Source organism: Mesoplodon bidens, assembly GCF_964165515.1.
Source record: "Mesoplodon bidens genome assembly, chromosome: 3".
Lineage (NCBI taxonomy): Eukaryota > Metazoa > Chordata > Mammalia > Artiodactyla > Ziphiidae > Mesoplodon > Mesoplodon bidens.
The window spans coordinates 176,657,766-176,685,268 of NC_138178.1; the positions used below are offsets into that span (position 1 = coordinate 176,657,766).

General features: G+C 52.7%; 1 protein-coding gene across 3 annotated transcripts in view; it reads right to left on the reverse strand.

Annotated features, from left to right (window-relative positions):
* Nucleotides 1-42: 42 nt before the first annotated feature.
* The window catches only part of CDC42BPB (CDC42 binding protein kinase beta), a 113,375-nt gene continuing 85,914 nt past the window's right edge, over nucleotides 43-27,503 (reverse strand). For 2 of the 3 annotated variants that reach the window (XM_081228190.1, XM_081228191.1), the window contains 19 exons: nucleotides 25,855-26,003; nucleotides 25,441-25,535; nucleotides 23,262-23,341; nucleotides 19,835-19,924; nucleotides 19,458-19,535; nucleotides 17,747-17,852; nucleotides 16,953-17,089; nucleotides 16,232-16,371; nucleotides 14,954-15,035; nucleotides 13,527-13,743; nucleotides 13,337-13,399; nucleotides 11,734-12,330; nucleotides 8,819-8,916; nucleotides 8,650-8,734; nucleotides 8,412-8,529; nucleotides 8,215-8,332; nucleotides 7,676-7,781; nucleotides 7,499-7,569; nucleotides 43-1,404 (listed from right to left, as the gene is read on the reverse strand). In XM_081228190.1, coding sequence (XP_081084316.1) covers nucleotides 1,273-1,404; nucleotides 7,499-7,569; nucleotides 7,676-7,781; nucleotides 8,215-8,332; nucleotides 8,412-8,529; nucleotides 8,650-8,734; nucleotides 8,819-8,916; nucleotides 11,734-12,330; nucleotides 13,337-13,399; nucleotides 13,527-13,743; nucleotides 14,954-15,035; nucleotides 16,232-16,371; nucleotides 16,953-17,089; nucleotides 17,747-17,852; nucleotides 19,458-19,535; nucleotides 19,835-19,924; nucleotides 23,262-23,341; nucleotides 25,441-25,535; nucleotides 25,855-26,003 — 2,562 coding nt within the window. In that variant the 3' untranslated portion in view covers nucleotides 43-1,272. Of the gene's footprint in view, nucleotides 1,405-7,498; nucleotides 7,570-7,675; nucleotides 7,782-8,214; nucleotides 8,333-8,411; nucleotides 8,530-8,649; nucleotides 8,735-8,818; nucleotides 8,917-11,733; nucleotides 12,331-13,336; nucleotides 13,400-13,526; nucleotides 13,744-14,953; nucleotides 15,036-16,231; nucleotides 16,372-16,952; nucleotides 17,090-17,746; nucleotides 17,853-19,457; nucleotides 19,536-19,834; nucleotides 19,925-23,261; nucleotides 23,342-25,440; nucleotides 25,536-25,854; nucleotides 26,004-27,503 lie in introns of those variants that run through there. The other variant, XR_014015359.1, reaches the window with a different exon arrangement.

Below are 27,503 nucleotides of genomic sequence, written 5' to 3' on the forward strand. Positions count from 1 at the left end.
TACAGGTGGTCACATTCAGACAAACCACTGAGAACTTTAAAATTGCCGTCTTCTGCTTTATTGACAGGTAAATTGTTCAAAAATGTTCTCACGATTCAATAATTACAAAGACTCAGACTTACATTAAAAAAGTAAAAACCAGAACCCCCAGCAGGTGCCAGCCCCAGCAGAAGGCCCAGGGGGCGGGCAGGCGGGTGCTGGGCGTGGGACACGCACAGGCAGGCCACGGTGCCCAGGTCACTCAGTGCCGACTCAAGGTAAGTGCACGTCTTCAACAGCGATGCCACCGAGAACGTCACCCGGCGGGAGAACAGGGAGAAGCCCAGCGGGGCGAGTTAACCGCAAGCCTTTACAGAGACAGGAGGCTGCCTGATACTCACAAACGCCACAGGGAAGGCAGGCAGATACACGCGGGCGCTGCGGGCCGGCCCACCGGGCGGAGTGTGGTGGTGAGTCTACACAATCCGGAAGGGTACTCATCACGGGGCTCCATGCGGGGCGGGGGTCCTGGCACCTGCCGCGGGGCTACCCGGGGCTCTGGCCTCCTCTCGGCCCGCAGGCCGCGGGGCCCGGGTGCACGACACTCACTGGTTTTACAGCACGAACCGGAGCACAGCTGACGTCACAGTAGTAGACACGGGTGACACTTCGTGGTTGTGACCAGAAGCGGACTGACACACACGAGGGACCAGGACAGGGCAGGCTTCACTTGAATGGGCCTCTGTCCATGGCTACAAGGTCGGCAGAAGGACTTCTGCATCTGACTATGTAATGGCTAAATGAATAAAAAGGCCACAAACTAAGCTCCACTTTCCTCTGTCTTCAAAACTCTAGGGACACTGGGAATGATATACAACTTCCTACTATTCTCCTAAGGTCCTAGGAAACGGTTTCAGGGAACAGGGAACAGACACGGCACCGAGGCCGTCCCGAGCTGCCTGCTTCCTGCAGAGCCCCCCGGGCGCCACTGGGGTCTGCAGGAGGCTGGCGTCACAGGCCCCCCCCGCTGCCTCAGCTGGTTCTGGGCAGGAGGGGCCGCAGGCGGTCCTTCGTGTGCACACGGGGAGCAGCTGGGGCAGATGAGCAGATCAGGTCTACCACCTCGGTGCGGCATCAAACCAACCACGAGTATAAGAAAGTGTTTTCTTCCTCTCCGTAGCTACAGATCAATTCGACAGTTCCTTGGACAACACTGGAGGGTCAGCGCAGTCTTGGCACTGACACCAGAGGCCACCTGGGCCCCCCCGGCCCTGTTGCGGTGAGCCGGCAGCTTCAGGCATCGCAGGACGGCTGCTCCAGGCCTTCAAGGGGGAGCTGGCTCCTGTGGGGGGAGTTGGGGCTTGGTGGGCCGCTGGGGTTGGAGCTGTTCGATGGAGTCGAGTGTTTGGTGGAATCCGAATCAGGCTGTGAAGACAAAGAGGGACGGCATGAGAACCATGGCCCTGGGCCTGTGGAGGTGATGCTGCCTGGGCAGGTGCAGCCCCTACTGGCTCCATTCTTGTTAGGAGAGCACACTCTTTGCAAGCCTGTCACGTGGTCCTTGCTGGTGAAAGATCATAAACCAAGGCCCAACCCCACAAGTGACTCAGTAACTATTACAAAAAGGAGCAACTCCGCAGTGAAGAAACCAGACAGCATGGCAACCAAGCACTCAGAGGTCACAGACGTGAAGCTCTTTCACGATAAAAGCATGAGGAACAGAGAGGATCTTTCTCAACAGGACACAGGGTGCCGTGAGCAGCCCACAGCTGACTTCACACCCAGTGGTGAAAGGCAAAGCCCCCGCTCGGAGCAGGAGCCAGACCAGGGTGCTGCTTTCACTGCCGCTATTCAACACTGTGCTACAAGTTCCAGCCAGGGCAAGAAAAAATGGCATCCAAGCTGGAAAGGAAGAAGTAAAAGCATCTCTCTTCACAGCTGACATGACTCTGTACAGATAGAAAATCCTAAAGAACTCCACAAAGAACAAATTCAGTAAAGTTGCAGGGTACGAGATCAACATACAAAAATCAGTTGTGTTTCTATACATCAGCAATGAACAATGTGAAAAGGAAATTAAGAAAATAATTCCATTTACAATAGCATCCAAAAGGATAAAATACAGCTAGGAATAAATTTAACCAAGAAGGTGAAAGATCTGTATACTGAGACTATAAAACATTGCTGAAAGAAATGAAAGACCACCTAAATAAACAGAAAGGCATCCTATGTTCATGGATTGGAAGACTACTGTAAAAACAGCAATATTCCCCAAAATGATCAACCTACAGATTCAATGCAATCTTTACTGAAATTCCAATGGATTTTGGGGGGAGGGGCAGAAATGGAAAAGCCAATCCTCAAATTCATATAGAATTGCAAAGGACTCAAGAATAGTGAAAACAATACTAAGAAAAAGTGGGAGGACTCACACTTCCCAAACTTACTACTTCAAAATGTACTACAAAGCAACAGTAATCAAATACAGCGTGGTAGTATTAATATAAAGACCAATGCAATAGAATTGAGAGTCCAGAAATGTATCTATAAACCTGTGGTCAACGGATTTTTAACAAGGGTGCCAAGACCATTCAATGGGGGAAGGAACAAATGGTGCTGGATATTCACCTGCAAAAGAATTAAACTAGACCCCTACCTCACACCACACACAAAAACTAGCTCAAAATGTAAAAAAGACCTAAACAAAAGCTAAAACCATAAAACTCTTAAGAAGAAAACAGGACTAAATCTTCGTAACCTTGAATTTGGCAATGGATTCTTAGATATAACATCAAAAGCACGAGCAACAAAAGAAAAAAAACAGAAAAACTGGACTTCACCAAAATTAGAAACTTCTGTGCACTGAAAGACACAGAGAATTGTGAAAAGACAATCCAAAGAACGTGCAAAAAATATTTGCAAATCACATATCTGATAAGGGTCTGGTATCCCTTTTTTTTTTTGGCTGTGCCACACCACACAACTATGGGATCTTAGTTCCCAGACCAGGGATGGAACCCGGGCCACAGCAGTGAAAATGCCAAGTCCCAACCACTGGACCCTCAGGGAATTCCCTATCCATATCATATAAAAATCGCTTACAACCCAACAACAAAAAGACAAATAATCCAATTTAAAAATGGGCAAAAGACTTGAATAGACATTTCTCCAAAGAAGGTATACAAATGGCCAATAAGCCCATGAAAAAGATGCTCAACATCACTAATCATTAGGGAAATGAAAACCAAAACCACAATGAGATACAACTTCACACCTGCTAGGATGGCTACTGAAAAAAAATTTTCTTGTAAGAAAAAAAATAAGTGTTGGCAAAGATGTGGACTCAACCCTTGTACATTGCTGGTGGGAATGTAAAATGGTACAGCTGCTGTGGTTCCTCAAAAAGTTAAAAGTAGAGCCACCATATGACCCAGCAATCCCACTCCTAGGTACATACCCCAGAGAAGTGAAAACACGTACTCAAAAAATACATGCGTGCACATGTTCCTAGTGCACTATTCCTAACAACCAATGAGCACGTAAGATGTGGTCCATCTATCCACTGGACTATTTGGCAATAAAAAGAAACACCTTACTGATACATGCAACAACGTGGATGAACCTTGAAAACATGATGCTGAGTGAAAGGAGAGCCAGACACAAAAGGCCATGTACTGTCTGATTCATTCCACTTATATGAAATGCCCAGAACAGGCAAATCCACAGGTTGTTAAGACTGGTGGTAGCCAGGAGCTGGGGGGAGGCAGGAACTGAGGAGAAACTGCTCAGTGGGTGGGGGTTTTATCTTGCAGTGATGGAAGTGTTCTGAGTAGACAGAGCTGGTGGTTGTACAACACTGTGAATGTACTGAACAGCCACTGAACTGCTGACTTCTTTAATTTTCGGCTGCATTGGGTCTTGGTTGCTGCACGCAGGCTTTCTCTAGTTGCGGCGAGCGGGGGCTATTCTTCGTTGAGGTGCGCGGGCTTCTCACTGCGGTGGCTTCTCTTGTTGTGGAGCATAGGCTCTAGGCGCATGGGCTTCAGCAGTTGTGGCACGTGGGCTCAGTAGTTGTGGCTCAGGGCTCCAGAGCACAGGCTCAGTAGTTGTGGCTCACGGGCTTAGTTGCTCCACGGAATGTGGGATCTTCCTGGACCAGGGATTGAACCCGTGTCCCCTGCATTGGCAGGCGGGTCCTTAACCACTGAACCACCAGGGAAGTCCGAATTGTTGACTTTTAAATGGTTACTTTGTTATGTGAGTTTCACTTAAATAAACTAAAAAGAGGAACAAACAGGTCAGTACAGGACAAACAGATGCCATGTGCCTCAAGATGCAACACCCCAAGAAGGACACCACGTCCTGTGTGCCGTACTCCATCGTGGGACACACAACCCAAATCTCAAAAGACAAGGAAACGTCAGACACCCAAACTGAGGAGCGTTCTAGAGAATAAAGGATGTGCTCTCTGTCAGACACGCTGAGGGCCTGTTCCAGAGTAAAGGGGCCAAAGAGATGAGGCAGCTAAATGCCACGCGTGCTTGGGGACTGGGTCCTGCACCAGCAAAGGTGCTTAAGGACATTATGGGGACACGCAGGTGGCTTCATCTATGTGGCAGCTGCACCGTGGTCACGTGAGGGAACAGCCTTGCTCTCAGATAAAAGGCACGATGGGTGCAGTCAGGAAAAAAATGTGTGCATGTGTGCATGCACACTCACACACACTTGTTTGTCGGTCCCTGGGGAGAACTGGGTGGCTGGGAGACAGGTGCGGGGCCTTTTCACTGTTTACCCAATTCAAAAAATCAGACAAGCCTTGACTGAGGAACGTTTTGCAAAAAAACTGCACTTTTTGTAAACAAACTGCACAGTAGACTGAAGACTAAAGAGATGCACCTACTAAACGCAGCGTGCGGCCCTGGCTGGATTCTAGGTTTAGGAACAGGACGTCGCCGGGCAGCGGGGAGACGCTGAGGGAGGTGCGGGCTAAGTACTTAGGGGTGGGTAATACTGCAACTCACTTTCTGCTGGTTCCTCCCCAAAAACCCAAATGGGGAAGATGGGTTAGGTACAGCTATGTGGGTTATTCACTCTACTATTCTTGCAACTTTCCTGGAATTTTGAAATTTTTCAAAACAGACAGTTGCAGGGAAAATAATAAGAAAAGAAACCCCAGAAGACCTACCTCTCTAGCCATCAACCTCAGGCCCTTTTAAGGGAGGCCTATGAAACCTTCCAGGAAAAGAAAACCCCTGTATGATGGCAACTAAGAGATCCGGATTTCCTAAGCCAGAGTTGAGGCTGGTGCAGCCCTGAAGACAGCTGAAAGAGAGCAGCTCAGAAAAGGCGGCACAGATAACTTCACTGACAAACACAGATGGGAAAACTGGCATCAAAATGTTCACCAACTGAATCTCACTGTCCCACGTTAAGAGGATTATATTTTATGCACAATGGCAACAGGAACCTTGGAATGCTTAAGAATTAACTTATTAGCCACCAACACGCGCAACCTGCAAGAGGGAACCCATCAAGGGGAGCGACGTGCAGTGTTCCTACACAGGGAAGGTCAGGATGGTGAGCAGCCCCCAAATTAATCTACAAATCCAACACAATCCCAGCGAAAAGCTCAACACAATTTTCACTTTTTTTAGATTATGATGGAGTCAACAAGCTCCATAATCTAAAAAAAATTTTAATTTATTTTTGGCTGCGTTGGGTCTCCGTTGCTGCACGTGGGCTTTCTCTAGTTGCGGCGTGTGGGCTTCTCATTGCGGTGGCTTCTCTGTTGCGGAGCAGGGGCTCTAGGCGCGTGGGCTCAGTAGCTGTGGCTCTCGGGCTCTAGAGCACAAGCTCAGTAGTTGCCCCATGGCATGTGTGATCTTCCCGGACCAGGGCTCAAACCCGTGTCCCCTGCATTGGCAGGCGGATTCTTAACCACTGCGCCACCAGGGAAGCCCCTAAAAATATTTTTAAATTTATTTTTAAATTTATTTGAAGGAGAAGCTAAGAAAGTGTTTTGAAAAGTGGGACTGAAGGGATGTGCTCTACCGGCTCTCAGGTTACAGGTGGTGCAGCGGAGGCTCCAGGAATAGAGACACATCAACAAAGGAATTCAACAAATAATAAAGGGTAACACTTCAAGTTGGAAGGAAGAAGTGGTGCAGGGCCAGCGTGTCATGTACCTTAGAAAGAAAGCAGCTCAGGTCCTTGCGCACAAACACACGCGCTAAGACACACTTACACACTCACTCTCACACCCCCTCGCACTTTCATGACGTAGTGACAAACAGAAAACCCTACCAAGCTCTCAGACTACAAGAGAATGTTTACCTTCATAAACAGATACAGACTAGACTATACGAGAATTAGAATTTTCTGTGTGACAGTGCCCTTACAATTAAAGACAAAATTAAAAAATCAGCGATAAGGGGCAAAGTACCTGCAACAGATTAACACCCCTAACCTACGAAGTTTCTATAAACGAGCAAGAGGAAAGCATGGTGACTCAAGGGAAGACGGGTAAAGGGCGCAGAGGTGGGCCCAGAGGAAGCAGCAGCCGATCCACACCCGACATGCCGGCCAAGCCAGGAAGGGGGGACCACGGGCAGCGAAGCCCTTCTGGTTCCTGCTGTCAGCTAAGCAGCCCCCGTGAGTACGTGCCGTCGGTGCCGGGGCTATTACAACAGCCAGCGCACCCGGCCTCTCTCCTCCTTCCCACAGAAGTGCTGCTGGGGCACAGCCCTCGGGCTGCCATTCCTCCCATCCTCCTCCCCCACCACACACACACGGGACCAAGGACACTGCCACCAGGAGCCGGGTCTGAAAGCCCAAGAACACCTGAGCCAGGAGTGCCCCCACCGGCCCCCCCACTCCGATCCCAGGGGGCTGTCAGAGGAGGAGAGAGAGGGCCACCTGTGCTTTAAAAGGAACGTGCCTGCTGACGCGTTACAGCCACGTGCATAAAACTACACGGAAGGGTCTAGACGGGAGAAGCCTTCCTGCACTTTTCACAGGAGGGCTTTCATCTCTCCGTTGTGCACGGTGACGCCCACCCGCAGTCAGTGCCCAGGAGGAGAGCTGGGCCCAGCAGCTCCCTTGGCCCCCCTCCTGATGCCTCCTGAGCTCTCGGCGGCATCCTCCCAGGGCTGGCCCAGCCTCGGGCGGCCACGGCTGGGGGCAAGGGACCAGGTGACTCGGGAGCAGGGCCCGGAAGGAGGCCCGGCACCAGGCCGCAGAGGCCTCAGCCTCCCTGAGGCCATGACCTGGAGGCGAGAATCCACGTCTTTCTCCCGACACACTCACAGCCACAGGGTCCAACTCCTCCCTCCTCCCAGCCTTGGCTCAGCCTGAGCAGTCATGAGTGGGGGGCTCCTGGGGGCTGGTGACCACTGAGGCCCTACATGGCCGCTCCAGGGGAGATGGAGTCTCTTTCTCCAAAGAACAGCTGCTTCGAGTCTCCTGCACGTGTGGAGCTGCAGACCCCAGGCCTTGTCCCTTGTAATCGGGCAAGTCTTACCTCTTTGTCAAAGTCCTGGTCGGGATCAGACATACTTCTTAGAGGCATAGCCACGCCGGGCTCAGATCCACCTACGGAACACAGGCAGCCATCGATCATCTTGGGGAAAACAGTTCAGAGACGAACTGAAAGCGTGGAGTCCCAGCATCCAGGCCCTGCCCCGGGCGCCCCTGGTACCTGATGAGGGCCACGAGATGTAAGGCTTGTTCTTGGGCGGAGGCTGGCGGGAGAGGCTGGCGGGAGCAGGGCCGGGCCTCTCCTCCTGGGAGGGGGGCACGGCGCTCTGGGCAGAGAGAACAGCATGTCAGCACGTGAGCACGCCCTGGGGGAGCACAGCCGGGCCCCGGGCAGAGCGCGCAGGCCAAGCGCAAAGTCTGCAGCACGAGCAGGCCGGGGCCCTGGGCCTCGACAGGCAAAACGAGCTGGGAAGGACCTCTGGACAGTGGCAACAGGTCAGTTTTGAGCTAAGAGTTGGCAATAGTGGCTTTAGGCCAAGTCAAATTCTACAGAAAACACATTTTTTAAGTAAAAAAAAAACCAACCCACAAAGTATGCTACGTGCCCATACTCAGATGTTTTAGCAGTCACTGTTGACAGCTATTTCTCACAAACCCCTAACAGACTGAGATGGTGACAGACACCTCAGGGGCACACAGGCAGGGGCCACAGGGGAGCCGGGGTGGGGGGAGGGCAGGGGACAGCACCCGCGGGCTCACCAGAGGCAGGTCCATGAGCACCTGCATCCCGTCGCCCGGGCCCATGTGGGCCACGTGGTTGAAGTTGGTGGGGTTGGAGATCATCTTGGATCTCAGCTCCGGGTCTCTGAGCATCTCTCTGGGGGAAGGAAGCACCGTGAGGTTCGGGAAGGCGTCGGGGTCCCCCGGGCCCAGCACAGCCCCAGCCAGGCGCCTACCGTCGCTGCTGCAGCCTCTCTTCCTCCGGCACCTTGAAGACAAACCGCCTTTTGCTTCTGGTCCGCAGCATCTGCTTCCTGCTGTTGTCAGAGGTGTCGGGCACGCTGAGAGCCGTTCCTGCAGGACAAGGAAAGGCCGCTGTGGCTCCGTGGGGCCGGGGGGAGGGCCACGTGGCCGCCGACTCCCAGGCAGGCCCCCTCCAGCCCCTGTCCTCCGCTCCCCCCGAGAAGGGCTCACCCGAGAACTTGCTCTTGAAGTAGATCAGGCGGGGAGGCTCGCAGTTGAGGAGGTTGAGGCTGCCCTCCGAGTTCAGTGGCCGGATCTGCGTTGGAAACCAGAGAGGGAGGCTCGCTGCTGGGGGGGAGGGGGGCGGCTGGGGGAGGGGCCGGGCACCGCCGGGCCTTACCCTGCGCAGGCCGACCGTCTGGACCCACTCCATGGTGCGTACGTCGAAGACATCCACGCCGTACTCGCTGTAGACCGTGACGTGCGCGGGGCTGCAACCTGGCGCACACGGAGCAGAGTGGTGAGCCCGGGGCCCCCCCAGTGCTGGGGGCCGCCCGCCCCGCTTGGGGTGCAACGGCCCGGGCCGCAGGGGCCCTGCCCCTCACTCTAGAGGGAACCTTCACTTCAAGGTTCAGACAAACACAACGGACGTCTGAACGCTTTACCTCCACTCCTGCAACTAAACAGCATTTCAATACCATCGCCACAGGTGCCAAAGGTGACCTGTTTATAAACACCTGGCTTCCCCTTTAGCTTTCTTATACAACTACTGCAGAAGCCTGTCACTTCAGGCTCAACACACCTGAAATCCAGGCAGGGGCCCAACGTCCTGTTTCTTAAGGCAAATCCCTTCTTTCAGAGATGCCAAAAGCTCAGATTTCTGGGTAAATATTTAAAATCTCCACCCAGAGACTACTGCTGGGCTCTGGGCAAGGGCGCTGGCTTACTCTGGAGCTGCTTTCAGGCAGCCCTCCTATAATCGGGTCTGAACACGCACGCAGTAAAACGACAATTATTCTCCTGCGATGAGCTGGGGAGTTGGTGCTGTCTTTCCCTTTCCCCGCTAAGGGATGGGACATCGTCAGGTCGTGACAGAAAACCCTCCCAGCGAACCAGACGTGTGAGACCGAGGACTGGTGGCCCTGTGGCACCCAAAGTTTAAGGGGCCTTTCCCACGCTTAGGACAGCGGTAAAAAAATATCTGAACTATGTGAGTGAGAGAAAGCAGCGGTGGAGGCTGCACCCCGCCATCCTGCCAGGGGAGGCGCGAGGCCGGGGTCCCAGCACGCGGTCATCACAGCCTCGCCCGGGCCGGCACGCAGAGCTGGCAGGGGGCTCTGGCTCAGCCCTGGTTCCTGGTCCTTCTACCTTCCAGGGTTAATCTTCCTCACGTTACACTTATCTGAAGATGAATTTCTAAAAAGCGTCTGCTATTACAGACTCCAATGGGCTCTCTGATCACACCTGTTCTTCTGTACACAAAAAAGAAAATACAACAGGGTTTAGGAAACAGACAGAAGATGCTGGAACCAGTCACCAGACTGACCCAGAAGTGACATCTCAGACAAACCATGAGGCCTTCTTTTTGAGTGCCACATGCAAAAAAGATGGTCAGAGAAACCAGAGGGCCCTGAGGTAACTCAGAGGACCTTCCCCCACGTGGGGGCTTCTGGGGCAGCTCTTCTTACTTGTGAGCACGTGGGGCTTCATCTGCATGGAGCCAGGAGAGATCTGTGCGTACGACTTACTGATAAAGTGATAAACTGAGATGTCCGGTCTAAAGAAAAATTTAAACTAAAAAGTTAAATCAGTGGAGAGAACATGGGCCATGAAGTCTGACAGATCCGAGTCTGAAGCCAGCCTCTGCTGTGTGGTTTGTGCAGGTCACCTCACCTCGTGGCCCTCAGGGTCCTCCTTGGTAGGATGGGACTGATTAACGCGACCCCCTGGCCACGCCCCCCAATTAACAGGAGAGGGGGGAAGAACACATGCACGCTCGGATGGGGCTTGGGACAAGCAGGCAACAAACACTTCTAGTTCTCCATCCTCAAAGTTACTGAATTACTTTTTGCCAGCTCTACAACTGACTTGGCATCTGTACTGTGCGTGGAGGTGAGACAAGAGCACAAAGGTGGGGAGAGCTGGACTCAGAGGAGAACGCGGGAACCTCGGGCATCCCCGCCAGGTCACCCACGGTCAAGATTACAGAACACGGCACTCAGTGACCTGCACCCTGTCGGACGTTACCGGGTGGTCGAGGCCGTTCCTGCACTGGCCGCCCATGAAGACCGGCGGGTGCGGCAGGGAGAGACCAGGAGGAGCAGCGCCAGGGCCAGGCCTCGACCCCTCCTGCCGGCTCTGGCTGCCTGCACGGCACCCCAGGCCCTGGCCAAGGGCTAACAAGGCCGGGACACGTCCCGCGAGCCTCCGCCGGCTAAAGGCTGGCAGCTCCCCTCACGGGCCGGGCTCCTGGTCCCAGTGCCTTGGCTGTTCTGCCAGCTTGGTGAAGCCAGCAACGAGGCAGCCACAAGACTGTACCTTTAGGTAATTAAGGAAAGACCGAGCTCCCCCCTCCCACCCCCACGACCCCGGCCCCCGGCAGCTTGGAATCAACGTGTGCCCTGCGGCTGCCCACTCACGCCTCGTCCCTCGGGCCTTCGGGTGTCACGATGCAGCCCACCTGCTATGCCCTATATCGAGTGGGTAGAATTTGAGGTTTGGGGTCTTTAAAAAGTGCTCAGACAGCAGACCCAGCAGGAAGTGCCCCCCATGGAGTGCGGACTCCAGGGCCTCGTGCCCAGCGCTGTCGTCCACGCAGAAGGACACTTAACTGAGCCGATTAAGCAACAACTGTTCTCCAGAACAGTTCCTACCCCTCGGAACAATATTTGTCCCAAGAGGAACTCTGACCTGGACATCAGAACTGAGTATTTTCTGGTCACTGGAAACCTTTAGCTTGTTTTCATCACCGTGTAAGTTTATACATCATCACGAAGAACATCTTTTAAAACGTAAAACAGCGCAGGTCCTGTCTTCCCTTGGCCTCGCCTTCCCCCCGGGAGGCCAGCCGTCTCCGTTGGGCTCCTGGGCTGAGGGGCCCCCGCAGGGCCCGTGGGAGAGGAGGGCAAGCCCACTCCAACGGGCCCGGGGTGTGGCAGTGGGACCACCCTGCCCCCCCGCAGCAAGCCACGGGGGCCCGCCTCTCACGACTACTCAGCTAAGGGAGCTAGAGGACAAACCAAAGCAAATAGGACACATGCTGACCGGCAATGCGACAGCGGCAACGGGGTATGGCAACAGAAAACATATACATACTACAGGCAACGGGCGCCGCAGGCCACATGAGCTCCTGCGTGCGTGACCTCCGACCTTGTGGGTCCACGTACAGTCCCATGTGGCTGAAGCAAAGCAGGTACTCCTCACTTTTGAGCTCCACAGCACAAAGGGCATCAAAAGCCTGCTGTGAGAGGAACGCAAGCGAGGGGTCATGGGGATTTACCAGGGTTAGAGCCTGCCCATCTCCCCGGGTGCTCAACAGAGAGAACCCGGAAGGGTAGCCAACACAGAGCCTGTCCTTGACCACGGCCATCCACTGTACATTGCCAGGGGCCACAAGCTCGCTGAACTTCCTGTGGAAAGGCTTAGTTCTCTGCATCTCATAGCAAAGCACCAGCCGCTTCACCGCCACGAACAGGCAGGTGGGGCCGCCCGTCTTCAGCGTCCCGGTCGCCACGAGCTGGCAGCCTTTTGTCTCCGGAAGCTTCACGTCCACGCTGCTCTCCACGCCGTCGAAGGAGGACCACGGACACAGGTGCACGTGGTGGTTCCGGCCGCAGACGAGGACGGCGACTCTCTCTTTGGGGGCGAGCTCGATCTGGTACACTTTCTTGTAGTCGGCCACGCGGACGATCACTGCAGGATGGGGGCGAGAGCGTGAGGCCAGGGCCTCTGCTCGCGCCCCACCAGGAGCGCCCCCTCCTCGTCACCTCACACCCCGCCCCGGCACCAGGGCCCTGGCTGGGAGGTGCCAAGGGCAGTGAGGCCCTGCGTGGGTGGATCTGGACGCCCTCCCAGCTCATCCCTGAACCCTGGAACCACGTTTGGAAAACAAAAAAAACCTCACTGGATCCTTGGATAAACTCGCTGAAGGTTCCCACCTGCTCACTGGGCCCCCAGACCAACCCAGGGCCCTCGATACCCTAACTGGGGCAGGGCCTCCACTCGGGCTCTGAGCGAGAGCCGGGGGTCTGGACCCCGAGGGACAAACAGCCCGCAGCAGCAGCCACCATCCCAAGGCCACATGTGTTCACCCTTCTCCCACTGTGCCAGTGTGCCGGGACCCCAGGCCCATCAGGAAGGGACCACCGCCACCTCGGGGCAACTCCCTATTCCTTGGGGGAGGCGCCCAGAGCTGGGCCCAGGGCGGTGAACTGGGGAGACTTGGGGGTACTTTTGCTTTTTCTTCTGGGAAGAATGCAAGGTCAAAATTTGAAGCAAAGGAAGGCGAGCTTTGGTAAGGCCTCGGTGCGCCCAGGAATTAAGGAAGCATCTCTCCTCCTGGGAAGCTCTCCCTGCCCCGACTCCCTGCTCAGTTCTCTCCCTGAAGGGCCTAATAGACACGGCAGTCAGCTTACCACCAGCCCTCGAGGCTGGCCTCTGCGTTTCACTGGACCCGCCGGGTGGGCCCTGCCCACAGCCTTCGGGGCTGGGGGACACGAGGCAGACAGTTACTGACCATCTGTCTTATTTGTGGCGCGTTCTTCTTCTCAGCCGCTGGCCTTTCCCTTTCTTTATAAAGCTCTCGGACGCGGTGACTTACTGCTCTCACCCAGGGGATCCGTCTTAACCCTACACGTTGCCACCACTGACCCCGCGCGTGTGGCGCTAAGCAGGCGACCTGAGCGCCCGGCTCACTCACCATCCCGGGTCACCTCTATGACATAGAGCCCTTCCTCAAGGCCGACGGCGATCCTGTCCCCGTCTGCGAACAACGTAAAGCGGTCAGTACCGGCGCACGGGCCGTCTGCTTCCAAAGCGGCGGAGAAACTACCAGTTCAAATGGGCCACACCGCTGAGCCCGCAGGCGGCCGGGACGCGGAGAAACGCACCCAGGATGGCGGCCGTGAGGACGGCCTTGATGAGGGGCAGAGAGCTGTCGTAGGCCTCCTGCGGGACGTGCACCACCAGGTTCCTCAGGCGGTTCTTGTGGAGGATGGCCTGCAGGCCTTCCAGGATCCCCACCCACTTCCTCTTTTCGTTCTCATTTTCCGTCAGAATGAGCAGCGAGCTGGTCTTAGAAGGTGTACCTAAGAGAGAAGCCGTCACCTTCACGACGAAAAACAAAACAGACAGAGAAGAGCTGTAAGACAACCGGACACACCGAACCGACGCCACGTGGCCTGCAGGCGTGAGAGCGGGGGCTGCTGCCCGGAGAGCTCGCCTCCGCGGGCCGCCGGGGTCCTGGTCCAGCCGCCCGCGGGCCGCGACAGCCCAGCTCTCACACGGCACCCGCAGCCTGGCCTCGCCAGAGCTCAGGTGACTCGGCTCTGGCCAGAACTGCGATTCACTGTTCACTCGAAAGCCGCCTTCTTGAATGCTCTGATCACAACTGAGAAACACGCTCTCAGAACATGTCGAGGGACAACAGGATCTCAAACAAACGACCTCCCTGTAGGTGCCCCCAGACACTTACCGGGACACGGGACAGCCTTAGCTGCTACAAATCATCCTTTAGGCACACAATGATGGGAGTTCTCTGTATCGTATACAGAGACAGTTTCTGAAGAGATGTGATTTAACAGAAAGTGATCCATAGACTTGGTTTTGTGGTCAACCAAATTTCTCTGTACTTATAAAAATTCCCTGTGGAGGGGGATCCACAATCTTCTAGAAGCTTCCTGACGCCACAGCATCTAACACTAGCTCAGCAGGGGACACTCCAACTCAGCCAGCAAGACAGCTGATAAGCAACGTCTACTAATTTTTTCCCGGCTTTGCTCCAGTTAATGGCCAACAAGTCCTCAGGAGGGAGGCTGAAGGGTCCATTTCATGTGTAGCCAACCGTGTGTCGGCCTCCAGCATCTAGTGCACTGGACTGGAGCAGCCGGGACACAGACCGAGGAGGGATGATGGAGCGGGAGGGCCTGACGCCGGGGAGACAGGGCTCTGCCGTGCACAGAGAGGGTCTGTTACCCAGTACAGGGAGGGGGACGGGGGACACGGGACACATCGACAGGTGTGAAGGATCTGGAGAAACGGGAGGTCTGCTCTGGATGTGCGCGAGCCCCTTGCTACAAGACAAGGAAATGCTCACAACAGTCCTTTTATTTTAACCACATGGATTTTTTTTTTTTTTTTTTTTTGCCGTACCACGTGGCATTCGGGATCTTAGTTCCCCGACCAGAGATTGAACCCGTGCCCCCTGCAGGGGAACCGTGGAGCCTTAAACACTGGACCACTGGACCGCCGGGGAAATCCCCCTACGGACTTTTTATCATTAATGAAATGTCTCTAAAAAATTGGAAAGAAAACATACCCTGAATATACACGGAATATCTCGGCGTGAAGCGTGTATGACGTCTGAAGCCAGGACTGAGCTCACAGAGAACTCTTCATCTCTGGTAAGAAATAACACATTCAGAGTATCGGAAAAGAGACACACACACAGGACCCTGTCCTCCACCCTTTAGGAAGGTATGAGAAAGGATACTTTCTAGAATACAAGGGAGGCTCCTGCCTCCACCAGGATAAGAAAATGCTTATAATGACAAAGCCAACAAACAAAAGGCAAGAATCTTGCATTCGTTTCAATGATTAGGGATGACTGAGAATAAAACCACCTTCCTGAGTCGCACTGTTCTATACTGTGCCAGACTGTTCCACAAGTACTAACACACCACATCTTTGCTTTGGCCTGTACCTGGCTATAAACGGGAATAAAATGTGCTGAGATAACCACTGAATCACCTCCAGTTCGCTCTAAACTCTGGGCTACGAGCAGCGTTACGCCTCGGGACACCTGCCGGTGGTCTCGTCACTGCTGGGCCAGGGCACACCTGTGTGCGAGGGGTGAGCAGGACCACCCTGGGACGTTTCCACATCGCAGGCGCCCAGCTGTTCACCCCTGCCCCGTGGGTCCCCCAAATACTGATGCTGGAGAATGAAGCTCCAGGCCAGGCCCTAGCCCCGGACAGGTACCATACCGTGTGACACTGGGGGTGGGAGACAGGGACGGGCGCTCCACCTTGTGAGGAGAGGACGCGGCAGCAGTGACAATAGCTCCGCCCGCCAGGCTCTGAGCTAAGCACACCCTGTCTATTCACTTGCTTAATTAATCTTCCCAACAACCCTCGTACCTCACGACGTTGCTAACATGTCCATCTCAGAGAGTTAAAGAGAAGGTGGGGAGGGAAGGGTGCTGTGCCTTTTTGTATGTGGATGGCAGGAAGGCATCTGACTAGAGATGGAAGCCCTAAGAGACGGTGCCACTCAGCAAATGCTGTGGCCACACGAAGACAAGGGCTCACGAAGACAGAGCACAGACTACCTCAGGCTGTGCAATGTGTCTCTGGGGTCTTTTCTACTTGTTCTTGGGTATGTAGTTTTCTTATTAGATGCCTATTTGGCAAATCTTTCAGGGCAAAAACATTCACAGCAGGAAAGTTTCTAGCAGGCACCTGTTTTTGGAGCTGCCCAATAATTAAGGGCGTGAAGGTAGAAATGGGGTTAAAGGCTACCAGACAACCAACTCTCATTCTCAGATATATAAGCCAGGTAAACCTCCTAGAACGAGGATAGGCTACGCCGCACCGACCTGAGGTCTAGGACTTGGCTGGCCACGACGCCAGGCTGGGTGGCCTTGCCCTCGGGCAGGTCGTACAGGAAGAGCTTGCAGTCACAGACCACCGCGTAGGCCCGCTGCCAGCCCTTCTTCACCCCGGTCGGCTTGGGGACCTGCAGATCAAAGGAACCATGTTCCTCTGGGCCCGGGGGGCCGGCCGCAACACGGCCGGGCAGCAGGAAGTGGAGGTGGCAGGCCCAGGAGACTCCTTGGAGGCGGCAGCTGTGCCGTGGTCCACTCCTAGCTGCTGCACGGCCAGTCCAGGCCAGCGGCAGAGCTCGGTCTGGGTCCAGGATGACTCGGGCAGTGCTGGGGAGGGGCTCTGCCCATGACAGAAGGTGACGCAGGGGACAGTGCAGACAGCTCAACGAATGGGTGTGTGCACAGCAGACGGGGAGCAGCGCGGAATGCTGGGCCGGGTGCAGCGCCTTCAAATGGCACTTGGCTTTGAAACCTTAAGCGCATCAGCCCAGGAGATGGGGACGAGAGGCCCCGGCTGATGCTGAGTGTGTTTCTTGGGGGGGGGGATCCTCAGGACCCCAGGAGGGGAGGGTTCCCAGGACCGGAGGGCTCCCAGGACCGGCACGTGGGTCGCTTCATGCAGCAAAGGGACCGATTTCCAGGGCAGCTGGGCTGGCCGTGGGCCACCAGGCTGGGTCGCCTGCCTGGGCAGGCAGTGGGGGGAACGTCCTACCTTTACGTAGCCCTTGTAGGCCGTTCCTATGCCTCTCTGTACGTCCACACCAAGAGGCCGCTTGGACTGCTCGGGGGGTATGGGGCACACCTGGGGAGCGCTGTCCTTGCAAGACACGTGGCAGGCAAACGAGCACACTGCGGAAGCACAGAACACACTGTCAGGCCTGTGCCCCCAAAGCAGCAGGTGCCTCAGACGTGCGTGGCACCCCAAGAAGGAAACAGTTTTTAGAGCAGTTCCCACAAACGCTCAGGGTACGCTGGCATCGAGCAACTTTTCCACACGCTCACTAGCACCCACTGGGGGGCTGGCGCCTGTGCTCGGGGGCTCCGGCCCCAGGCTCGTCACACTTCTCACCGCGGGACCTCGGCTGGCCACGCATGACTGCCCAGCCCCAGCACAGGGCGAGAGCACAACACAGAGGCCTAAAGTGCGAACAGTGGCAAACTAGCAGAAAAGAGACCAGACAGTGGTGCTTATCTCTAAATGACTGATAGTGGAAGATCGTAAAGTTCTTTTTACTCTCTGCTTCTCCTCATCTTGGAGAATGGATGTGGACAGGACGTGGATGTTACATTTTGTAACAAACAAGGACCAACAGACACCCTGGTCGCCCCAGAGCAGCGCGCTGTCCACTGCAGCATGATCTCAACTCAGAGACCTTCATGGAGCACTTGTAAAGCCAGAGAAGGAGCACGTGCCCTGGGCCCCTCACGGCTAGGCTGCCCTTGGCCTTGCCAGCCTTCACCGTGACCCCCACGCCCGGCCCCTCCTGGCTCGCAGGCCGCACTCACCCTCGCAGGCGTAGCCCTGGCGGATCAGCCCCACCATCAGGGAGGTGCAGTGGCTGCACTGCGTCGGGCTGGAGAAGGACTTGATGCTGAACTGGTGCGCTTTCGGCTGCAGGAAGAAGGTCAAGGTGGTGAGACACGGGCAGTGGGGACCAGGGACATGTCTGCTTGTAACCAAGCGTTCCAGCAACTGGAGCGCGCCCTGGAAAAGCTGAGCCACACGCTTTCACCACGACGTGCGCGGCTCCCGGCATGACCCCACACGCACGGAGCCTGAGCCAGAAAATGAGTCCACATGTGCGGCCTTCAGTGAGGACCCTCGCTGCCCACACCAGCGATGCTGGCCGGGCTGGGGCGCCGTGGTGACTCGAGCCCCTTGCCTGCCAGAGGCTCCGGGGCTGGCCTGGGTCATGCTTTGGAGTGGGCTGCCACCCACAGCAGCTTGTTCCTCCCAGCAAGCGTCTGGAAAGACCCAATGCTCCTTGTCGGAAGAACAGACACAGAACGCCACGGACAATGGAATGAGAAGCCCAGCTAGCGTTCATGAAGCTTAACACGGCAAATGAAAGGATTCATTTCAGGGGCACGTGAAGATGTGGAACCATTTGTAGGAAGCAAGGGAGTAACCAACATAAAATCCAGAGAGCAGTCTGATCCCTGACTCCACGAGAATCGTAGTCCAAAAGCCAAGCCGTTAGCTGGTCTCAAACAAAATCAAGCCCCCTATCTCTAGCTGGCATGGCTGTCTGTGACTGAAGCCTTAAAAAAGACCATGTCTACGTTAAAGAAAAAAAAAACATCTAGTAAGGCCAGACACCTGCTAAGCTTGAAACCAGGGCCCTGTCACACCTCGAAGCCATGACGTACACTGAACCCATGCGTACTGATGGCACAGCTCTCCAAGATACATTTACGAAAATGACAAGTTACGAAGCCGCACACTGAGCAGAATTCCATTCACGCTGAGGAAGAAGTGCCTCCCATAAACCACGTGGTTCTCTGAGGCTCAAATTGCAGCCAGATAAATGGGAACAAATGTGGAGAAGGGACTTAATGGACACTGAGCACAGAATGGTTACCAGTGGACTAGGAAATGCGGTCTGGGGAGTGAAGACAGAGGGCTGGGGAAGTTAAACTCTGAAATCAGCCAATTAAAATGTATTCATGTCTCACTGGTTTAATCAAGAAAACACAGGGGGCTTCCCTGGTGGCGCAGTGGTTAAGAGTCCGCCTGCCAATGCAGGGGACACGGGTTCAATCCGTGGTCCTGGAAGATCCCACATGCAGCGGAGCAACTAAGCCCATGCGCCACAACTACTGAGCCTGCGCTCTAGAGCCCGTGAGCCACAACTACTGAGCCCGTGTGTCACAACTACTGAAGCCCGTGCACGTAGAGCCCGTGCTCTGCAACGAGAAGAAACCACAATGAGAAGCCTGCGCACTGCACAGAGGAGTAGCCCCCTGCTTGCTGCAACTAGAGAAAGCCCGCGTGCAGCAATGAAGACCCAATGCAGCCAAAAATAAACAAACAAATTAATTAAATATATATTTTTAAAAAGTATAGAAAACACAACAGGGTCCTAATGTTTTCTGGATTACACACTACTCAGAACAAAACATTACTGTGTACGTGAAAATACTAAGTTCGTCTTATTTACACAGAAGTCGTCTAAATCCGAGAAGGCCCCCCGGGGAAGAGCAAGGTCCCTCCTACCTTTGGTCCCGCCAGAGCGAGGGTCTGTGTGGTGGGCAGCGGCACGGTGGGTGGCCTCTGAGGGGCCCGAGCCACGTCCTGGGGGACAAGCGTGGACAGGTGAGTACTGTCCTAGCTCAGCACGCCTCTTACACAGCACAACTGATTAATAATGAGCAGTCCTGCATTTTAATTTACTACGTTGTTGAGACACCTGTCAAAGCAGCCCTCATCTGGCTGATGCACTGACAGTAATTCTCAAACACAAGCCGGGCTTCGAGTGCCAAGCTGTGAGGCCATCAGGGTAGCTTCTGTTCGAGGGCCCGCGAGGCGCGTGGACGTGGGGGCAGGGGGCAGACCCCAGGGCTCTCGGGGCGTCAACAGGGCAATACTCTCACCTCCTGCTGTTCTGTGCTTGCGGCCACAGAGACTGGTGGGGACGCCTCTGGCTTTGGAGCTTGTGTTTCTTGCTCACTAGTTGAGCTGGTCTGTGAAAACAAAGGCAGAGAAATACTGTGGGAATAAAAGAGCTTATTCTGCAGAATTTAGACTGTAACTACATGTTCTTTATTTAAAAAGTGCATTTCCTTGGGGACCTAAGGTCCCAGCACTGGTCCTTAGTCCTGGGACGCCCCGCCACGGACCCCACCTCACTCACAGCTGTCCTACCTTCTCCGAGGCTTCTGCCCCCGGCGTTCTAAGGCTGGGGTGGCGACCACGTGGGAGGGTGGACTCTGACAAGTCACAACGATCGCCAAAGGCCTCACCCTCCAACTGCAGCCCGGACCCCCCCATCCTCCGGCCCCAGCCATTTAAGGGCAGGAACGGGAGCTGCCAACCCTCTGATGTCACTCAGCAGTGATTTTACTCTGTACGCAGGAGCCCTAAGATCAAGTAGCCACGTGCTCCATAACCTCAACTCAGGGATCGAGAAAAAATACTAACGTCAAAAAAGGTCTATGGACCTGTGACCAGAAGTAGGAATTTCCCTGGAAGCGTTATGACACAGGGAAGCAATGTTCTGTTCTGATAACTCAAGATTCCCAATTTACTCCCACAATTTGAAGCTCAAGCTGCATTCTAAAACCACCTAAAAACGACTTCACATTCATGAGTGCTCCTGATACTAACATTTCCTCATCACCAGCAATTAGGACTTACACAGATGCACGTATACAGTTTACAAAGCTTCATAAATGTGACACAGAAGTAGCTGGGTAGGTACATACAAGAGCAGTTTACAGCTGTTATCTTGTGTTCCGAATCGAAATCCCATTGAACCAAATCAGAGAAACACTTTCCAATGGCTGGAATTAATTAGGCTGCTGACTAAGGAGCCAAATTCAGATGGGAAGGCCGCACATACACAAAAAACACATGCACAACTGTGTACTCCGATATTTGAATTTGTAAGCAAACTCACAAAGGAAAGGCTAGATCAATTAGCTACAAATATAAGCAAGCTTCTCCCATAAATAAGGTATGTTAAATGAGTTACAGTTCCATCTTTAGATAAACGAAGGGCAAAAGAACATTAAGTAATTTAATTTTAGCCGTGTAACAGCCCCACTAGTTTCATTTCGTTGGTTAATTAATCAAAAGGATGCAAATGAAGGAGGAGGAGAGGTGCACATCCAGTGCCGCTCTGCTGACGTGAGTGAAGGCGCCGGGAGCCGGCGCCGGCAGCAACTTCCTGCTTCCCACGAGGCTGGCAGAGAGGAGGAGGAGACAGGCGGGAGGAACGACACCATCGTTCCCGCCCAGTAAAAACGTGCGTGAAAATGTACTGATTCACTCATTGTGGCAAACATTTCTAGTATAAACAGCAAGCTTAATACGGGGAAAGCAGAAGAGAAGCTTCAATCAGACATTTCTCATGTCTGGAAACCCTCCTAGCACACTCAGACTCTGACCAAGGATGGTTTTCTTTCCATGAGTAAATGTCCTTCCTACTTAAATCACAGGGTAGTGAGGGACTGAAGCATGAAAATGGCAGGGGTGCTGGCTGCACAGGATGAGGTTCAGAGGTCAGAACCTCTGCCGCCACGCTGAAACCGCTCCGCTGGCCGCCCACGGAGATGCAAGGCCCGAGTCAGAAACCACCTGCCGCCACATGGATCGCTACGCTGTCCACTAGTTTTACAGAAAAGCCACTGCTGTCCGCCCCCCTCCCCCCACCGTTAACAACCCCAGTCTTCGCTTCTCGGGAGTCTGTACCTGCCCCGACGACGGTGTCTGGCTGTGCAGGGCCAGGAGAAGGCACCAGGATGGGCCGCGACAGGTTCTGTACGTTACCGCGGGTGTGAACGGTTGCATGTATTTGCCTCTTAAAAACTGAGGACTTCAGGGAAAAGGCAGCTCACAAATTTGAACCCTCTTGACAGGTGAGTGTAAACAGGTGTGTGCCCGGAATGGCGGGGGCAATACAGATCCGCCTGGATTTTCTAACAACTGATCCAGGCAAGGATCACAGTCGTCCGCTAACCCACGGTGACCGCTGATGGCTCCCAGGGCCCTTCCCGGGGTGGCGTCTCGTCTGGCAGACACCACCTCCACCTAAGGGTCAAGAAGCTTAGCGTCCCCAGTGCAGAGCAAACTGGCCTCCGCTCACGGGGAGAACACACCATCTCCCGTGCAGAGTTCACATCAAGATGTTCAACCCACATCTAATCAAGAGGAAGAGTGGAGGGCCTTCTACAAGATAACTGGTCTGGACATTACAAGAATCAATGCTATAAAAAACAAAGTGGGGGAGACAACGGCACGGCTCCAGGTTAAAGGAGACCAAAGAGACACGAGCTCTGGCTCCTGAGCTGGAGGGAAGGCAGCTGTGCGCTGCAGCATCAGTGCAAACCATCCCCGCGTGGTGACGGCACTGTGGATACGCAGGGGAACATCTTCAACTCAGGAAAGAAACGCTGGAGTACTGAGTGTATTAGGGGTCATGATGCCTGCAACCCACACTCAAATAGCTCAGGGGAAAAAGGTCCATGTGCGTGTGGAGAGAGAGAGAGAGAAAGCAAGTGCAGCAACATGCCAGGTGAGAAATACATATGTTCACTGTACTATTCTTTCAACTTTCCTGCAGGTTTAAAATTTTCTAATAAAAAGTGAGAAAACAAAAGCAACGGCAAACACATCAGAAGTCCCATTAATGAGATCTCCCTTCACTAGCTTCCTGGTGCGGCTTGCTTTACAGGGCTGCTGGGAAGGGCCCATCCCTGCAGTTTTGCAGAGACCATCCCGCTCCACAGAGTGACGTGAAGAATGCACAGCGGAAGAGGAGGGAAGCGGGATCCACTCAGACCACCAGCCGCTCCCCAAGCTGCAGGGGCTGCTCTGGGCTCCTCCCGTGCGGGGCGGGTCTCCCTGAGCAGAGGCGATGAACTCCAGCCCCAGGACCGCAACAGGGGCCCGGGCGGGACTGTTCTTCCAAGCCACCCACCTCCGCCCCGGCGAGGCTGCACCGCACTGACACGGGAACACGACCGGCTCGTTCTTCAGCGTGAGAACTTGTGGTTTAAAAACTGCCTGAAACACTCAGCACACAGGCAGAGGCCGGTGTGGACTTCCTCCCGGAAGATGCCAAGCACTCTCTTACCCTCCACCTAACTTGAGGGGCCTCTCTGTGAGCGCCTCAAACACCCTAACTGCTTCCAACCATACACGCTTAGCCCCTGGTCAACTGCAGGGTCGGCACAGCTGAGCTAAACTGCCTGGGGCCAATGTACCGTGGGCTTGCGGCCCTGCAGGTAGTCAAATCACAGTAAGCGATTTCTAACTTGTCATCAATTCATCTGTCACTTTAAAACAATAATTACTTACCCTAAACGTCAGATCATGAGCGAGAGGTGCAGTGTTGAAGTACTCAAAGATAGAATCCTGAAAATCTGGAAGTTTGAGTCCTGTAAGAACAAAACGAGACCAGTCAAGGTAAAAAATTTAAGATGCAAAGACTCAGTGTCATCGAGATATCAATTCTCTGTCAGTTAAATGACAAATCTGAGAGAGTAACCGAGTTAGACTATCCGGAAATCTCTAAAAATGAGGGGGTGGGTTGGGGGAGGAGACCTACCAGATACTAAAGCAGATTCATTAAAGCCTCTCCAATTAGAATCGGGGGGTCTTGCCCATGGACAATGAGCAGGGGAGAAAATCCAGGAACAGCCCCCAGTGCCCACGGTAATTAAATCTCAGCTATGATAAGACCCACATCTGAAATCAGTAACGAGGGGAACTTTTTTTTTTTTTTTTTTTTTTTTTTTTTTTTTGCGGTACACGGGCCTCTCACTGTTGTGGCCTCTCCCGTTGCGGAGCACAGGCTCCGGACACACAGGCTCAGCAGCCATGGCTCACGGGCCCAGCTGCTCCGCGGCATGTGGGATCTTCCCAGACCAGGGCACGAACCCGTGTCCCCTGCATCGGCAGGCAGACTCTCAACCACTGCGCCACCAGGGAAGCCCGAGGGGAACTTTTTAATAACTGGTACTGGACAACTAACTAGCCACGGGAAAAAGATAAAACGGGGTCTACCCCTCAAACTGTATGTCATAGTAAATTCCAGATAGGTCAGTAATCTAAATGTTAAAAGTGAGACTATGCAAGCATCAAAAGAAGACATGGGCGAATTACTTGAGCAACTGGGGACTTGGGGGTATTGCCCTGTGACTCAAAAAAGGGGAAAAAATGATAAATTTGACACACAAAAATTTAAAAAAAAAACAATAAAAACACCTTACACTTGGCAAAACACAAAAAACAACAACAGCAAAAAACCATCATAAACAAAGACAAAAGACAAACTAGGAAAAATATTTGCAACTTCTGTCAAACAAAAGGTTCTAGTCCTCAATATATAAAAAGCTTCTAAAAATTAAGAAAAAGCCACAACCTGAATTTTTTTAAATGGGCAGAAAACACAGATACATAAGTCACCAGAATAAGAAATACAAATAGCCCTCAAACATATGGAAAGATGTGCAATCTTGCTCATAATAAGAAAAAATGCAAATGTGGTGCTACTTCTCACCCATTCAGAGTAAGATCACACTTTGTGGGCGAGGCTCTGGGGCAGGAACCCTCGCCTGCACCGTGGTGGAGACACAAACGCACAAGCATTGGAGCAGAATCCTGCACTGCTGAGGCTAAGTGTATGCATGCTTAACCTATGACTGGCAATCCCACTTCTGGAAACCTATCCCCAAAACACACGGACAGAAATAGGAAACGCTATATGCACACGGCTACTCACCGCAGCACTCTTGTGATAGCAAGAGATCAGAACAGCCCAACACCCAGCAGGGTGCTGTGCTGTGCTGGGCAAAGGGTCCGGGACCAGCTGAGGGCTGTGGCCTCGCCTGAGCACAGAAAACAGAGCAGGGCAGGCCTTTGGGAAGTCATGGGGGACACAACTGTCTAATTATACAGGTACAGGTATTTGCTTTATATTTTCAAGGTGAAACAAAGGAAGAATAAACCAAAAACTGTGGCTACCTTTGGAGAACGCATCTTTGAACAAACTCTACTTCAGAATTTGGACCTTGGAATTATGCTAAGTGCTTTCTTTATGTAACTAAAAACTCTTAAACCTAAAAGAAATGAAATCTAAAATAAAACCATTTCATTAAAAAAGGTTTATATTTAAATAATTCAGGGGCTTCCCTGGGTGGTGCAGTGGTTAAGAATTCACCTGCCAATGCAGGGAACACAGGTTCGAGCCCTGGTCCGGGAAGATCCCACATGCCGTGGAGCAACTAAGCCCCTAAGCCACAACTACTGAGCTGGCGCTCTAGAGCCCGCAAGCCACAACTACTGAAGCCCACGTGCCTAGAACCCATGCTCCGCAACAATGTGAAGCCACCGTGATGAGAAGCCCACGCACTGCAATGAAGAGTAGCCCCCACTCTCAGCAACTAGAGAAAAGCCTGCGCACAGCAACGAAGACCCAATGCAGCCAAAAATAAATTAAAAAAAAAAAAATTCAGACGTGTTGATTCTCATTTACCAGTATCTGCTCTAAACTTTTCTTCCATCTTCTTCTTCAAAATTTCCATTTCTTCTAATAATTCTGTATTCTTGGCTTCGGAATCCTTTAGTTTGCTAAAATAAAAAATAAACAGCTTTAAGGGCCCAGAGCTCAAGTCATCTCTGTGCTGGCTCAGAGAGTGTCAAGATTTTGGCGGGGGGTGGGGGTGGGCACTGTTTAACCCAGGTGCCTGGGAAAGCGGCAGGGCAGGCATGACAAGTGCCCCTGTTCACACACTTCAAAACTGCAGACTCTCACGCTCTCATTTTTTCCTGAAAACACTATTAAGCACAGCCCCCAGGAGGTGAAGTGCTCACACATACCCATGCACCCAGGTCTAACTGAACAATGACTAAGTGCCAGCCCCCGGGTGGCCCAAGGCCCCACAGGCACCTTTCAAAGGAGAGATTCATGTCCTTGACCTTCCTCAGCTCCTCCTGGACGAGCTGTTTGGCCCGGATCTCCGCCTCTAGAGCCGACTGCAGTTCCAGGCGTGCAGACATGTCCAGCTTCTGACTACGGCGAACTTTCCAAAGGGGATCCTGCAGAGAGCGCTTCAAATCTTAAAAATACATTCTTAAGCTAGTTACTTGTTTAACAAAATTAATGCTAACAAATAAGTAATTCATCTTCTTAAGCTTTTATTATATTTAAGTATCAACTCTCAGATGTTATTAAAGTCCATGGGATCCAATTTTAGTTCTGTGACTTCTTTCTTAGAGGTCTTCTAAAGAATAAAATTTACGGGTTTTTTTTTTTTCTTTAAGAATAAAACTGATCCTATAGTGTAATTTCTACATGGCTCCACTACACTCTTTTACAAATTTAAGTTACATTCTAGGATCACAGTTATCTTATTTTTCCTACATCTTGAAACATTTTGCTATTTCATCATCTTAGTAACTATGTCATTACTCATCAATTATTCCTACCTATGATAAAAGACTAAAATAATAACAGAAAGGAAGAATGATGTAATGAACTAGAAGGCTGAAGCCACAGTGAAATAAACCAGCTTGAGGACAGCATTCCTCCAGTTTCTTACTGAGCTGCCTGATGTATCTCACCGACTTCCAAGAGCGTAAGAGAAACCTGAAGAGATTACCTTGTAGACTTTTTTTTAGACTTTCACTGAACACGGTTAAGAATTCTTCATTTTTCCTCCATAACAAGAAAGAAGAGAAAACGGAGTGAGAGAGATGGCTCACAAGCAGAAGAGGGTATGGAGGAGCAGGGCAGGGCTCCATCTAGCGGTGACAGCGGGACCGATAAGCTGAGAGAAGGCTCAGGGGACCACATCCTAGAGGAAGTTTCTCAAGAATGGATAAGTGAACAGACAACACACTTCTAAGGACATTCTCATCCAGTTAGTCCTTCAACACGAAGAACTATCCACACGGTATTTTGCAACAAGAATCTCAACGGGGGCTTCCCTGGTGGTGCAGCGGTTAAGAATCCGCCTGCCAGTGCAGGGGACATGGGTTCAATCCCTGGTCCGGGAAGATCCCACATACCGCGGAGCCACTAAGCCCGTGAGCCACAATTACTGAGCCTGTGCTCTAGAGCCCGCGAGCCACAACTACTGGAGCCCATGTGCCACAACTACTGAAGCCTGTGTGCCTAGAGCCCATGCTCTGCCACAAGAGAAGCCACCACACCACAACGAAGAGTAGCCCCTGCTCGCTCCAACTAGCGAAAGCCTGTGCATAGCAACGAAGACCCAATGCAGACAAAAATTAATAAATTTTAAAAAAAAAGGAATCTCAACGATCCCATTTTGCTAAAAGAACATATTCTTTCATCTTTTATGAGGTTTGTGCACAAACTTTATTTAATGCAGTTTATAAATGCCAGTGTCCTTGTAAACATGACTGGAAGAAAAGAAAAAAATAGAAACAAAAAAATTTACTGCTCATTCTAATTGGTGTTTATAAATGTAAAAATGAAAATGTTTTCCAATCATGGAGCAAAGAACACAGTGGTATTTTTTCATTCAATAAAATTATAAGCTGTCCGTATTTTCAAAAGTATCATGTTCTGGA